Source organism: Oncorhynchus clarkii, chromosome 1 (assembly GCF_045791955.1).
Source record: "Oncorhynchus clarkii lewisi isolate Uvic-CL-2024 chromosome 1, UVic_Ocla_1.0, whole genome shotgun sequence".
NCBI classification, from domain to species: domain Eukaryota; kingdom Metazoa; phylum Chordata; class Actinopteri; order Salmoniformes; family Salmonidae; genus Oncorhynchus; species Oncorhynchus clarkii.
The window spans coordinates 68,115,088-68,131,392 of NC_092147.1; the positions used below are offsets into that span (position 1 = coordinate 68,115,088).

The following is a 16,305-nucleotide window of genomic DNA, read 5'->3' on the forward strand; positions in this document are numbered from 1 at the left end:
CCTCAGGATCTCGTCACGGTATCTCTGTTCATCTAAAATTGCCATTAATAAAATGCAATTGTGTTCGTTGTCCGTAGCTTATGCCTGCCCATACCATAACCCCACTGCAACCATGGTGGACTGTGTTCATAACGTTGACATCCGCAAACAACTCGCTCATACGACGCTATATTATCTGCCTGGTACAGTTGAAACCGGGATTCATCTGTAAAGAGCACACTTCTCCAGCGTGCCAGTGGCCATCGAAGGTGAGCATTTGCCCACTGAAGTCTGTTCCGATGCTAAACTGCAGTCAGGTCAAGACCCTACTTAAGACGACGAGCACGCAGATGTGCTTCCTTGAGACAGTTTGTGCAGAAATGTGTCATTTGTGCATGTGGTCTGCGGTTGTAAGGACGGTTGGACATACTGCCAAATTCTCTAAAATGATTTGAGGCGGCTTATGGTAGAGAAGTGAACATTTAAATGATCTGGCTCTGGTGAACATTACTGTAGTCAGCATGCCAATTGCATGCTCCCTCAACACTTGAAATATCTGTGGCGTTGTGACACAACTGCGCATTTTAGTGGTCTTTTATTGTCCCCCAGCACAAGATGCATCTGTGTAATGATTGATCATGGTGTTAAATCAGCATCTTAATATGCCACACCTGTCAGGTGGATGGATTATTTTGGTAAAGGAGAAATGCTCACTAACAGGGATGTAAACAAATTTGTTCCCAAATTGAGAGAGAGAGAAGCTTTTTGTATGTATGGAACATTTCTGGGATGTTTCAGCTCATGAAACATGGGACCAACACTTTACATGTTGCATTTATATTTTTCTTCTGTATACATTGTGATATTGCAGACAACTCAGTTAATACACCTCTGTATATTGAAGTTAAGTTTACCTAAGGCTGAATGTGACTAGTCTGGACACGCCAGTCAGACGTTCACCTCTGTCATGGACCACTGATGTCTTTGCTCTGGCTCACGTTCCAGGAATGAGCTGAAGAATGGTCTGCAATTTCAAGGGCCGGCTTAGGCTTCACTCTGGGGAAAAATCTCGGAAATCTATTTGGAAAGCCCAAGTCGGTCATAGAGAAACCAAGAATGGCCACAGAGGTTAATTTATTGCCTTGGAGTTGGTGGCTGTTCCACCGTAAATCTCCCCCGTCCGCTCCAGGCTGATGTCTTAACCAGAGCTGGCTTTTCATGTATATTCTGAAATGTATTTTATAGTTTTAAGTGGTTTTCAAAGTTTATTAGCAGATTAAGTTGTTGGTCTATGAAGCAAGTATATTTGCACATTACGTTTCTCAAACTTTGGTACTATTTTCATCAAGAATTTGCATTGGGCCACTCAGTCTCGATATGCAGTAAATACAGTTAAGATGTAACTCAGTCGTCAACTGTTTTTCCTCTGACACTTTGATAGGGCCACAAGATGCATCCGGGAGGTTACATTTCCTCTTCTCGCATGTCGCCTTGATTCTGAACACCATGCCCAGCACCTCAAATTATTCCTCCTCCCTCATCGCCGGCGAATACCTTAAGCAGAACAAAGCATGTCCCCCTCGGTTTGAGCCAGGGCGTCGTGAGGGTTGTGAGAGGCAATTGGAGTGCGACGGCTGCCTTGTCTCTCCGAATTAGAAACTCCAATTGTGTGGCGGTAGGCTGCTGCCCAACCCCAAACTTCCAGACTGAGACAGATCCGTCCTCCAGTCAGCACGGCACTGAGGCCACCTCTCTGATTTGTCCTCCATTAAACCTGCCCTACAAGTGCACCACTCAACACACACTTTTCTGTAAAGTCATTGAACATAAATCAAAAATGAAAAGCTTTTATTGCTGCTGTCACTTCTGGTTTTCTGGCACCTTCATGGGACCACCAAATGTTTAGACAAATCAGAGACCTGCAATTTTAGCCTGACATTGTTGCTAGCCAGTGTCTTGTGATTGTGGAGATTCCTAGATTGCAGGCCTTTAAGCGGAGTTTTGAGCCAAATGTTTGTTCGGTCGAGCTTCACAAAATAGGATCGAAGGGATTTAAGCTTTTTTTGTAGTTGGGTTCAAGACGGTCCGGATTAGATTGTCATGCCAGGGTATAATCATAGACTTTCATAGAGATGAACTGTTCTTACGCATCTCTTTATATTTTTCCTCATAGAACCACCTCTTTCCAGAACCTTTTTACAGTTTGCAGAATAGTAAGATTACCTGCCCCTTCTGTAATGATCTGCTGTTATTTACTTATTTAGGGTAGGGCTGAATATTTTCTTGGTATTTTACAAATGTTCCACCCCCGAGAATAAATCCCTTTTCTCCCAGGTAACCCGAAAGTGGTGTCATTCTAAAAATGTCTTGATTTGATCGGCATGAAAATTCAAGTCTGATGCTACCTGAGCCTGATGAGCCGTACATTACGCACATTTTATGAGCCCAAGCTGAAAAAATAGTGTTCTCATCCAATACATAGCTTATATATTTGACCTTTTATTTAGGCTATCGCACATTGCGCACGACAGGAAGACCATAGATTTAGCTTTTTTGTCTTGGGTATCAAGCTCCAGTAGGATATATATATATATATTCCTTGTTAAAAGTTCATTTGTGGAATTTCTTTCCTTAATGCATTTGAGCCAATCAGTTGTGTTGTGACAAAGTAGGGGTGGTATACAGAAGATAGACCTATTTGTTAAAAGACCAAGTACATATTACATCAAGAACAGCTCAAATAAGCAAAGGAAAACGACAGTCCATTACCTTAATACGTGAAGTTCAATCAATCTGGAACATTTCAAGAACTTTGAATGTTTCTTCAAGTGCAATCACAAAAACCATCAAGCGCTATGATGAAACTGGCTCTCATGAGGACCGCCACAGGAAAGGAAGACGCAAAGTTACCTCTGCTATAGAGGATAAATTCATTAGTTAACTGCACCTCAGATTGCAGCCCAAATAAATGCTTCACAGAATTCAAGTAACAGACACATCTCAACATCAACTGTTCAGAGGAGACTGCGTGAATCAGGCCTTCATGGTCGAATTGCTACAAAGAAACCACTACTAAAGGACACCAATAAGAATATACTTGCTTGGGCCAAGTAACACCAGCAATGGACATTAGACTGGTGGAAATCTGTCCTTTTGGTCTGAGTCCAAATTTGTGATATTTGGTTCCAACCACGGTCTTTGTGAGATGCAGAACAGGTGAAAGGATGATCTCCGCAGGTGTGGTTCCCACCGTGAAGCATGGAGGTGTGATGGTGTGGGGGTGCTTTGCTGGTGACACTCGGTTATTTATTTAGATTTCAAGGCACACTTAACCAGCATGGCTACCACAGCGATACGCCATACCATCTGGTTTGTGCTTAGTGAGACTATCATTTGTTTTTCAACAGGACAATGACCCAAAACACCTCCAGGCTGTGTAAGGGCTATTTGACCAAGAAGGAGAGTGATGGAGTGCTGCATCAGATGACCTGGCTTCAACCAAATTGAGATGGTTTGGGATGAGTTGGACCGCACGGTGAAGGAAAAGCAGCTAACTAGTGCTCTTCATATGTGGGAACTCCTTCAAGACTGTTGGAAAAGCATTCTTCATGAAGCTGGTTGAGAATGCCATTTTGAAGAACCTAAAATCGATGTATTTAACACTTTTGGTTACTACATGATTCCATGTGTGTTATTTCATAGTGTTGATGTCTTCACTATTATTCTGCAATGTTGAAAATAATAAAAATAAACAACTTGAATGAGCAGGTGTCATCTTTTGATTGGTACTGTATATATATTTTTTCTTTACAGTTAAAGTAAGGTGACCCCTGTAAGCCAGATGGCGATGTTTTAAATTAGATGCACAGTCACTCCTTATATTAGCCTACTGTTGCATAGTCTATGCTGCAGCAAAAGTATGCGTACCTGTCACAAGGAAAAAAGTTACCATGATAAGATGGTACATGTTTTGTGGACTGCTCTCCATAGATGCGCTGTCTGTCCCCACCCCAAGCGTTGATTGATCATGCAGAGAGAAGGCCGTGTAGAAACCAGATTTAAACCTCTCATAATTCAACAGTTCCATTTCACATCATGCTGTTCATAGAAGTGTATTGTCATTTACCGGTTTCTCGCTGTTATTTTTCCCGCGATAAGGGAGTGGGCGGTAAAATCTCGCTGTTCATCCCTACTTCCTTAAAAAAAACAAATCTCGCTGTTCATCCCTACTTCCTTTAAAAAAAAAAAAAAAAAATACAGAGCAACAGCAGTCCAATGTTCTCATGAAGTCACTGATGTATTGCGGATTTATTTTATTTGCCGTTATATATAAAGGATTATTAAAGATGTAATGTAAGAAAAGAGAGAGCCGGAGAGAGACTGCTACGCTTTGCGGAATGCGTGGGTTGTCGCTCTTGCTGCTGCTAGTGAAATTTGCTGATCGACGCGATGGCTATGAGTTAATGTCGGATTTGATTCATTCGGGGTAGCTCTGACATATGCCCACTGCTCTGTGTTCGCACAGCTGTTCTACTGTATATCTGACCATTAAGAGAGTGCTCATCATTTCACATGGCTGACTTGTGGTGAGCATGCTGGCCCTAAATTATCCAAAAGTGCCATGCATCACCAAGATGGATGGGTGCTCCTCATTGCTGATGGAAGAGGTGAGTTCTCCTCCCTTACAATGTAAAGTGCTTTGAGGTCCAGTGAAAGAGCTATCTATACAATGTCATCCATTATTATTTTCATTATAGATTAGAAAGCATCTTGGTTACAGTATGTTTGAGACTGCTGAACAGCATCAGGGATAGGATTGAGACATTTCCCATGCTCATGTCTTGCTGTTCCCTAGACTTCTGAGTGTCAAAGGAGTTGGCATTAATGCTAGACTATTATTTCATAAGTCTTCAGGGCCAACACAAGTAGATGATTTTAGGGGAACATTTGGAATTCTCAGTCAATAGCCAAGAACTGAACTTTGCCTTTGATGTTTGTCTATACTCACAGCGGGTCAAGTTCACCAAGTTGGACGGGCTTTGAAGGTAAACTTGAATGTGCTGTCGTTGGAGACTTGGGGCTATCTATATTTTTGGAGATGTAGCTTTTTGGATTACTATTTTGTGTCCCCTTTTAAAAAAATCTTTCTTAGTCCTTAACAACAAATTAGTTGTGAGTAAGCTAACTCTGAATGCTAGTCCATTTCCACAGTGTACACGTCAATATAATTGCTTGGTCATCATTTTGGTTGAGCGTGTCACCTGTTTGATCTATTCTAAATATTTTCTAAACATTGAATACAAATGATAGGAGACATGAAGTAAATCAGATCAAGTTATGCTGCTAGTCTAAAGCCAGTCTTTGTCAGTCGAAAGCAGTACTTAAAAATGTTTGAGATCTGTCTTGCAGCGTGTGGAGGGGCGTTGCCCACAGGTGCACCGGTGACCATGGTCTGCTCATTAAGAAGGGACACTCATTACTAATTTTGGGCAAGGAGTTTCTGCTCTAGTCCAAATCTTTTAAGTATTCTGTATGTACATGTCTGCATTGTACAGGTTGAGTGAATGTATCTAAACTCTCTTATTGTAGAATAGTTTACTTTGCTACGTGTTTCCTTTCACCTGGTCTCTCCCAGTGACTGGAGGGTATAAATGCTTTGGTGTAGAGCATCATGGGTGTTCAAAACTGCCGACTGTCTCTGCAGGAGTTCGTAAGAGTTCTGAGCCCTAGGGGCTAGTCAGGCTGATCTTCAGTCTTTATATTTCAGATGTCTAGTCTATCATTTTCATTACTTTACTTTGAGCCTTGTCCAGCATCTTGTTGGATGAGTTTTACATTTTGTAAATACCTGCACTTACTCCAAGAGCCTTAAAACATAAACCATGCACTGGATCTTCTGTTTCCTGCATCGTTCACCGACGCCAGACAGCTCGATCCATCCTTGGCAAGTAGGAGGGCCTACCATCCACCCTTACAAGTTGTTTTTATAGTGTCATTGCTCTCCGTTTGCTATCCGAGGCCATTGACATGACCCTATTAAAATGGACCAAGATCTTTTCAACCATTTCTCAAAACGACTGCCTTCTTCCCCTAGACTGCATTACTGTCACACACCTATAAACCAGGGTCTGTTTGCGTCACCTACCTTACGGCTGCTTGGGAGGCAAATCAGTACCATGCATCCAGCTGCGGCGTTAGCGCGCCTTTTGAAAAGGCTTTAATTAAGGTAATTACACAACGCAGGCTGCTGAGCAAGTCCCCTCGGTTTAGTGCTTTGGGTTCCTCTGCAGACTCCCCAATGGGCCTGGGTCTCTGGCCAGCTGCTCCACCATGATTTTCATCTTTTGTAGTTCGCAGACCGGTGATGTAGTGTGAGGCGGTTGTCCAAGCAAGCTCAGCCAATAACACGGATGGATCTTCATTTGAAACTGCACTGCCTTACCCTATAAATCCGTTTGCCATTACTCTTCAACTCAGGACCAATACACACACACACCTACATATTTTGGTCAATTGATTTGATGTACTATTCTGCATTTGTTGTTTGTGAAGATATTCTAGAATATTAATATAGATTGATATCAATTTTTTTTCAGGCTGTTCCTGGACAATACTGACATGCGATTCATAGCCCATGTTGAGAAGATGCTCTAAAGCCCATTGCTTGTTTGTGATTGGTTTAACTAAACATTCTGCATCATCATTTGCTTTTAATTATCCAATGATTTATGGTTACTACCTTCTAGCGGAAGGACTGCATAACAATGACTTCTCTGTTGTGCTAATGTCCCATTTGAATGCCATTGTGACTTGTTTACCATTTACAAACCCATTTTGGATCGTGATTACTGTTGTTCACCTTATACACAACGTAGTTCATGGTGCTTTATTCCTGCATATTTGTTTGTTGCTGCAACTTTATGATATAAATCAAATGCAGGCCCATTGCCCAACAAACATACGACTCAGAATAGTCTATTCTCTACAAATGACCCAGGTAAAACATGTTTATAGGCATAGCCTTATTAGCATTTCAGGCAGTTAATCATTTTTATAACCAGTACTTTGCAGTTTCACAGGTGTTTCAGATACTGTCACCAAGATGTCATCTTGGTTGAAAAAAGGAGTTTAATCATGTGTGGCAGTGTGATAAAGGTCATTGAGGCTTTGTTACACCAGTGAAGCAGTGTTGGTGAGACATATTGGCTGACCTCGCTCTCCCCCCTCCATATTACTTTACTGATGAGCTTAGATGATAGAGACAAGAGGTGGGTAGGGGCAGTGCAGTAAAAAATGTGATTTGCTTGGTTTTTTGTTTCCACACTACGGTTGAAATAACACTGAAACTGTGAAAATTCTGATAATGCTCTTTTAGTGTAAGACCTCTGCTATCTGCCAATCAGGGCTGTGTATGTAAATATATTTACATTTGTATCACGATCAGACTGAGCATTTTAATAACAAAAGCAGGCTCTGGGTAATAAATGATCAAAAACATATATTTATTTTCATGAATCACAGGGATGTTTTAGACAGTGACGACATCAAAAATACTGCATGGGGGCTATAAAGCCTTATCTGAGATGAGACAACTTTACAATGGCGATTAAGCTTACCTTGTATATCTGATCTTGGCTTGAACAAAAGGAAAGTGAAAAAAACATTATCTTCTGTCCATTGGCTTAGCTAGCTTGGTCCTTTCTCATTTTCTCAGCCTTTGTCAACCAACATAGTCAATATTAGGGCTTCCTGGGTCACTGAAATTATATATTATTGAGTTGATTATTGTTGGCAATGTATTAAACTTACATACTTGGACTTTGTAATATTGCAGCTTGTACTGTACCAATGAATACAACCCTGCATGTCTGTGATCTTAATCTCTAAGGCAGCTTTGACACTGTTAAAAGCTTTAAAAAGGGCCAGTCTTATCCATTTCCTGTCTTGGTTTTAAGGGTGTTGTGTATAACATTTATGATGTTTTTGTCATGATCCCATTCCATATTAGTGATTCTGCAATGGTAGTGCTTCCTTTTGAGTTTGCCAGATATTTATTTTTGGCAACTGTTCTTTAGAGCCACACACACCCTCAGGTCAGTGTCAACAGTGTTTTCCTGATGTCAGCAAACTAAGCCTGGGCGACATGGCCTAAAACTCATATCTCAAGTTTTTTCTAACATATCGGCAATTCACGATATTTATCTAGATTTTTTTTATGAACGTTTTCTCTAAGATTTGTTGTACAACTTAAAGGTAAAATCCACTCCATTTAAAACAGTTACCAATAGTCTAATAAATTCAGAGTTTGTGAAATGTTACCTAGGCTGAATATATGCCTTCCACAACCAGAATGAAAATAGTTGTACCTGCTCCTTTTTTAGACATATTTTTTTGCATTCACTGAAATGGCTTTCAGGTCTGTCTATAAAAATGCTATTTTTTGTTACACGTGTAACCAGAGCCACGCATAATGCACATTCGCTAATAATGCAGCAGGCATTATATTAATTTAACACAGGTATTATAAACAATCTCTCAAGCAGAAGCCTACATGCTAGTGAGTAGCCAGCTAATATTTATATTTCAAGTTTATCTAGGGAAAATTTCACAAGCTCTGAATTCGGCTAACAAGGCAAAAAAGTTAAATTATTATGAACACAACCTGTTCTCTGTTTCCAACTGTTTGAACAGCATGCTAGCCTGTCCACTTCGTTCAGATGTTTAAATCACGTTGCATACCTTATTTCTCAGAATGAGAACGAGTTGCCAGTTCCCTATATAATAGTTTTATGCTTATTGCACATTTATAAAAAGACTAAACAGCTCGTATAACAATCTTTATTTGACCAAAATGCTGCTAGCGATATGTGGTACTGTAATGCGTGATAAACTGAGCATTCATTTTCCAGAATTCATGTTTATTGGTACATCCATTTTAGTAGTGTCTGCTCTGCTCGAAATTTGAGTTGAAACATGAACAAGGTATGGTTTGAAAAGTTAACTTCTCTATTACACAAAAATGTCTCCATCTGTTTCGGTGTCCGATTCTGTTGGACCAAACATCAAAAGCAAATAGCGAGTTGAAACCGTTTGTCAGAGAGGAAGAAGTGATCTCTCATCTGCTGTGAGTGGTAGGGGGAGGGGCTCGGGAGAAAGAGGCAAAGTGAGCGGTTTCACTTTCATCAAAATCTGTCCAAAATAAGCTCAATGTGTTTCTATGCGCTTATTTTAAACCTTGTCACCTCCCTTCTTGCCTCTGGGATAACCACTCCCATGGTTACATGCAGACTAGACTGGGCGTCCGCCATTTCGCGGTCTAGTCAGCATTTGGCGACCACACCAGACGTGATCAGGACACACAGGTTGAAATATCAAAATGAACTCTGAATCATTTATATTAATTTGGGGACAGGTTGAAACATTCATGGCAATTTAGCTAGCTAGCTTGCTGTTGCTAGCTAATTTGTCCTGGGATATAAACATTGGGTTGTTATTTTACCTGAAATGCACAAGGTCCTCTACTCTGACAATTCATCCACACAAGGGTAAACCGAGTTTGTTTCCAGTAATTTCTCCTCCTTCAGTCCTCTTCTTTGGACTTCATATGGCGGTTGGCAACCAACTTTAAGGTGCATTACCACCAACAACTGGACTGGAGTGTGGACCTCAGTTCATCTTTCAATCACCCACGTGGGTATATGCTCCTAAAAACCAATGAGTAGATGGGAGAGGCGAGACTTGCAGCGCATCAAAAAAAAATTGAACGCAGACTTTCGTTGACACACGCGAGCAGTTTTGATTAAATTATTGAATAACATGTATGTGTACGCTTGTGCACGTAACGTGAGCGCTGTGGTCAGCATGTTAGGGTGGAGATATGAGCATCTCGTCATTATATTCAGATCTCTGGTGTAAATGGGAAGGTGCACAGCAGGAGCTAACGAGAATAGCTCAAATAGATATGTGAACAAGCGGACATAAACCCTCGTAAAAATACAGAACCTCGATTCTGCGATACAAGCATTTGGAATATCACGCAAAAACATCAATTAGTATGAATCAAATTAATTAGATATTTCGCCCAGCCCTACAGCAAACCCGTGGGAGTTATCATGTAGGGGCCAGGGCTGGAAATAGGATTGATAAGTTTGTCAAAAGACCCAGAAAGTGGTTTTCTTATATCGACAGATGTGGGACCCTGACTTGTTACATCACGTAACTCAGTAAAGGCAGTCTACAGCGAAATCATGGCTGGGATAGGGATAGGGTTTGCTGTGTTCTGCTAAATGCCGATCTCCAATCTGTCCTTTGCCGCCCACTGAGGGTTACTGGGAAGGGTTTCGGGAAGTGGTTGAACTGGAAGTGTTACCATAGCGACATGGATATGATGTGAGTGGAGGCGGGAACGATGTGGGAGGAGGGTGACTACATCTTACATTGTTGTTTCTCTGGCCCCGTAGGAGGAAGTCACTTTGTGATAATCGTCTCGCAACTTGGCATGGGGGGGGGAGAGAGAGAAAGAGAGGTAGAGGCTTCCCATGGGGGGTTCTGTTCTAACTATCATAATTTAGGCATTCACTATACCCCTGTCTATACACCACGATACTGATGCCGTTATTATTGTATTTCTTACCTTCTGTTTTCCATACATCATACTGCTGTACTGTTCAACCCATGGGCTCTGGTGATATGTCTAGTGGAAGATGGGATGTCTTGCCTTGTTTTTCTATCCCAGGCTGATTTCGATCAGGTCTCAAGTTCTGACATGGCGCAGAGGCCAGACACTGTATAGCCAGGGGAAAACACATGTTGACTCTGCTCAGAGGAAGTGAGCTTGTGAGAGACGAAAATATCCATTTGCTTTGCAGCTAAATATGTCACACATTGTTCCTGTGTGGAACTTTACTGATCTGCTTCTTCCCTAATGGGTTATTATTATACTGAACAAAAATATAAACGCAACATGCAACAATTTCAATACAGTTCATGTAAGGAAGTCAGTAAATATAAATAAATTCATTAGGCCCTAATCTACGGATTGCACATGATTGGGAATACAGATATGCATCCGGTTGTCACAGATACCTTAAAAAAAAGACAGGGGCGTGGATCAGAAAACCAGTCAGTATCTGGTGTGACCACCATTTGCCTCATGCAGCGCAACATCTCTTTCGCATAGTTGATCAGGCTATTAATTATGGCCTGTGGAATGTTGTCCCACTCCACTTCAATGGCTGTGCGACGTTGCTGGATATTTGCGGGAACTGAAATGTGCAACATGTGCAAACACTACCCTCTGAGGTTCCAGTGGGCTTCAATGTACTGTATGGGATACACCCAGACTGTCTGCCAGCTCCCTTCCCATCCCTCCTCTACTGGGTAGAGGGGAACATTGGCTGGGCAAACATCACCCGGGACCTGCTCTCTAAATTTAAACACCGCCTCCCGCTCGCCACTGGCGGTGACACATTCCTACTGCATGTGTCTCCTACACAGTGTCTCCTACACAGTGTATGGAAGTCCATTTGTTTTAAGGTCGAACATTATTTTTCTTTTTTGTCTTTGTGGCATTTGGGTCTATTTACAATGTACACTAGATGTTGACTTTGTATTCAAAGTTATTACACAGTTAGCTATTCAGATGCCGGTTAATACGGATTCCCTGTAGATGTTACAGCCCCATCCAAATCTTTATTTAGTAACATACCGGTATAATGTGAATGGTCAAGTAATGTTGAAATGCCCGCTCACCCACTGCCTCTCTGGTCTGTCCTTTGGTAGACAGACAACCTCAGTCCTGTGAGACAAGATGTACTGTCGCTGTAGCAGGAAGGGGTCGCCACTGACTCCACAGTGAGTAATGTGCTTCCTGCCCCAGACAGGAAGTGGGACTCACCTCGCACCAAACCTCCGTCCTTGCTCACACCAAACAGCCCCCCTCCCCTCCCGTGGACCAGAGGGGTATACTATGTTCCGGGTTTGATGAGTGAGGTAACTTTGGTCAACTCAGGATAACCGGTCATACAAAAGTGACTCACCTTTTAGCCAGGTCAATTTCTATGGCAATGAATCCTTCAGAATTAATAACTCGGTGCTAACTCCATTTATCCTGAATGAAGTGTCTAAGCCATGAGGTGAGGACCAATGAAATCAGATACCCATCCTTTATTTGAGCAAGACAACTGATGAAATATTTTATCATTTATTTTTTTAAATGCATGTCATATGACACATTTGGTAATGACTGCATTTGCTTTCCAAACTGTACGTTTTTCACGCGATTGTATTTAGAAATTTGCGTAAGGCAAATGACAACCTCAACCAACCATAGACATAATTTATAATCCATAGATTGCCGTTCCCATTCAGGTTCAAGTCAAGACTGGCAGCCATTGTTAGTGTAACCATGAGTTTAACAGTCAAATTGCCAGGGTAAGAGGTTCCAAAACCCTTCGATGGGTTATATGTCTATTGCCACAACGCAACAAGCTGTTTCACAGATAGAAGCATAGGCGTGGGGAAAAAGGTGCTCGTGCATTGATAAGCACACCAAAGACTGCATTGAAGAGTAATACAATTAAAAAAGACGCCACTTCTAAAATTCTATTTCACACCATAGCCTGCAGAATTTGCAAGATAACCGTTCATTCATTCTGAATTCGGCACAAATAAAAAATGTTGCACTGACTTTCCCATGGATTGCTGTTTCAGCATTGTGCCAATCGAGTTTGGCACAGTTACAAACCTGCTAGAGTTAGTGGCAGGCAGGTAATATCCACCGTCGTAGTAAGGATGAAGCCTGACCTGGAATGTGAAGCTAACTGTAGCTGGCTAGCTTTATAAAACCTTGTAGGATCTAGCTTGCTTTGTAGTATACCACTTTGGTTGGAGTGAGAGGGCCTCATCAGGTTTACCTGCTCTAATGTACTGGGTTTCCTGTACCTACCTTTATTCCCATGGGAAGTCCTAGTGATGTCATAAGAGCGTCCTAATTTACTAGTTCTTATGCTTTGGTCAGAGATTACTGTTTTTGAGAAACAAACTATGTAAAAGGCTAATTTAAAAATTCCATGAAGAATGTTGAAGATGTCAAACATAGCTACGTATTTCTGTACGGTATTATGCCAACTTTTCCATGTATTCCTATTTGTGTGCCATCACTATCTGAGAGACCTGACTATCCCTTTAATCTGAGATTGATGTTCCTAAAAGTCCATAATGAAATGAAATCGTCTTGAATCTCCATGTCCTTTCTGGTCTTTCTTCCCTCTCCCTGCAGTGCATATTGTCTCAGCCCAAGTTCTGGGCGGTGGAGGTGACAGCACTGTGTCTAAGGACCAAGCTGGAGAAGGGCAGCTCTCGGCGGGTAGAGAGGGCCATGATGCAGACACAGGTAAGAGAGATGAGGGGTCACACGGGGTAGGTTTCAACGAGATACTCTATGCCACACTCATGGTGAACGTCACTATTGGAAGCTCACATCTCAAGTCTCAGGTACTGTACAGTCGTGGCCAAAAGTTTTGAGAATGACACAAATATTAATTTCCACAAAGTTTGCTGCTTCAATGTCTTCAGATATTTTTTTCAGATGTTTCTATGGAATACTGAAGTATAATTACAAGCGTTTCATAAGTGTCAAAGGCTTTTATTGACAATTACATGACGTTGATGCAGAGTCAATATTTGCAGTGTTGACCCTTCTTTTTCAAGACCTCTGCAATCCGCCCTGACATGCTGTCAATTAACTTCTGGGCCACATCCTGACTGATGGCAGCCCATTCTTGCATAATCCATGCTGGGAGTTTGTCAGAATTTGTGGGTTTTTGTTTGTCCACCCGCCTCTTGAGGATTGACCACAAGTTCTCAATGGAATTAAGGCCTGGGGAGTTTCCTGGCCATGGACCCAAAATATTGATGTTTTGTTCCCTGAGCCACTTAGTTATCACTTTTGCCTTATGACAAGGTGCTCCATCATGCTGGAAAAGGCATTGTTCGTCACCAAATAGTTCCTGGATGGTTGGAAGAAGTTGCTCTCAGAGGATGTGTTGGTACCATTCTTTATTCATGGCTGTGTTCTTAGGCAAAATTGTGAGTGAGCCCACTCCCTTGGCTGAGAAGCAACCCCATACATGAATGGTCTCAGGATGCTTTACTGTTGGCATGACACAGGACTGATGGTAGCGCTCATCTTGTCTTCTCCGGACAAGCTTTTTTCCGGATGCCCCAAACAATTGGGAAGGGGATTCATCAGAGAAAAATGACTTTACCCCAGTCCTCAGCAGTCCAATCCCTGTACCTTTTACAGAACATCAGTCTGTCCCTGATGTTTTTCCTGGAGAGAAGTGGCTTCTTTGCTGCCCTTCTTGACACCAGGCCATCCTACAAAAGTCTTTGCCTCACTGTGTGTGCAGATGCACTCACACCTGCCTGCTGCCATTCCTGAGCAAGCTCTGTACTGGTGGTCCCCCGATCCCGCAGCTTAATCAACTTTAGGAGACGGTCCTGGCGCTTGCTGGACTTTCTTGGGCGCCCTGAAGCCTTCACAACAATTGAACTGCTCTCCTTGAAGTTCTTGATGATCCGATAAATGGTTGATTTAGGTGCAATCTTACTGGCAGCGATATCCTTGCCTGTGAAGCCCTTTTTGTTGCATAGCAGTGATGACGGCACATGTTTCCTTGCAGGTAACTATGATTGACAGAGGAAGAACAATGATTCCAAGCACCACACTCCTTTTGAAGCTTCCAGTCTGTTATTCGAACTCAATCAGCATGACAGAGTGATCTCCAGCCTTGTCCTCGTCAAGCCTTGTCCCCGTGTTAACGAGAGAATTGCTGACATGTCAGCTGGTCCTTTTGTGGCAGGGCTGAAATGCCGTGGAAATGTTTTTGGGGGATTCAGTTCATTTGCATGGCGAAGAGGGACTTTGCAATTAATTGCAATTCATCTGATCACTCTTCATAACATTCTGGTGTATATGCAAATTGCCATCATACAAACTGAGGCAGCAGACATGGTGAAAATGTATATGTGTCATTCTCAACTTTTGGCCTTGACTGTACATAAATACACAGAATAAAGCTATATTATTGGTTAGGCCAGTAATGCTGGTCTTCTTGAAGTGAAGGCACTTGCACTTGGTGTTATACCATTTCAAGGGCTTACTGGCAAAATTAGATATATTCCAAACCTGGATTTACCTAATCTGCTACACGTCTTGCTAAATGTCACATCATTAGCACAACAGTCTGCAAGCAGAAATAAGCTGCATGCCCTCTGAAATCCACCCAGCCAAACTCTTTAAATCAGTATTTCCAAAGTGAGCTATCTGTGAAATCAGAGGGGACATGTGGATAACCAAGCGGAGGACAGACACACTCCCCCTGTGCAGGATGTTTGTCATGGGTGTCTCTGTGAAACCAGCCCCCCTCTTCCCCCTCACCGTCAAAGTAAAGAGGGACTGGCAACCTGGGTATCTACAGCCTCTGCTCCCTGTGATAACATGGTAAACTGAGCGAGAGCTTACTTCTGTTGTGATGGGCTGTGTAGGAGGATGGGATGAGGTTTAGACATACTACGGTACCATTCACAAGAACACAAGTCCTTTATGTTTCCACACAGCTTTTCACAGCTGAAGTGCAGACAATCTCTCATACACATACCTCTGTGCATGGGCAAGTATAAGTATGATTTACGAATCATTTATACTCAGGGTTGCTTCAAACTGCGCTGGGATGACATTATGGTGTGTGTGTGTGTGTATACTCGTTGGTCTCTCCAGCCTCAGTGAGCTGTCAGTCGGAGACAGACGAGGTCAAAGTCATAAAGCAGGAGGCTGGGGCCTGGGACATGACTGTCTGACGTCGGGTATAGAACAGGACACTCGCTTAAAGAAGCCAGACACTGTACAGCTGCTCCATGGTTTTGTGACATAGAGCAAAGAGAAAAAGTCTGTTTTCAATCTCTTTAGCTTGCCCTCCTCAAATGTTTGCACACGGAACTCTGCAGTCTTATCCCAAACCTGATTTGACAGACAGAGCCTGGAGGGGGGCAGAAATGGCTGAGGGGGTCCTTCAGGGGGAGCCGTGTGACAGGCATGGTTGGTTCAAGTCATCTAGAGGGGTGGGGGAGGCTCACCCGTCTGTCCATCACAGTGCGAGGAAGACATCAAGCACCAACTGATCCCACCGTCTGACACTAACCCCATCGCCACCCTGTCCCATTCCCCTGTGAAACAGACATGCTCAATCACCGTTTCCCCCAGAATGCCAAAACCCCAAAGAGAACCGCATCAGAGCGAGGATTGACAGGCGGCTCACACTCACC

General features: G+C 42.5%; 1 protein-coding gene across 1 annotated transcript in view; it reads left to right on the forward strand.

Moving 5' to 3' along the window:
* LOC139411241 (tetratricopeptide repeat domain 27) overlaps positions 1-16,305 on the forward strand; it is a 116,877-nt gene that overhangs the window by 63,660 nt on the left and 36,912 nt on the right. Inside the window, exon 10 of the mRNA XM_071157277.1 lies at positions 13,259-13,372. Within this exon, the coding sequence (XP_071013378.1) occupies positions 13,259-13,372 (114 nt within the window). The remainder of the gene's footprint in view (positions 1-13,258; positions 13,373-16,305) is intronic.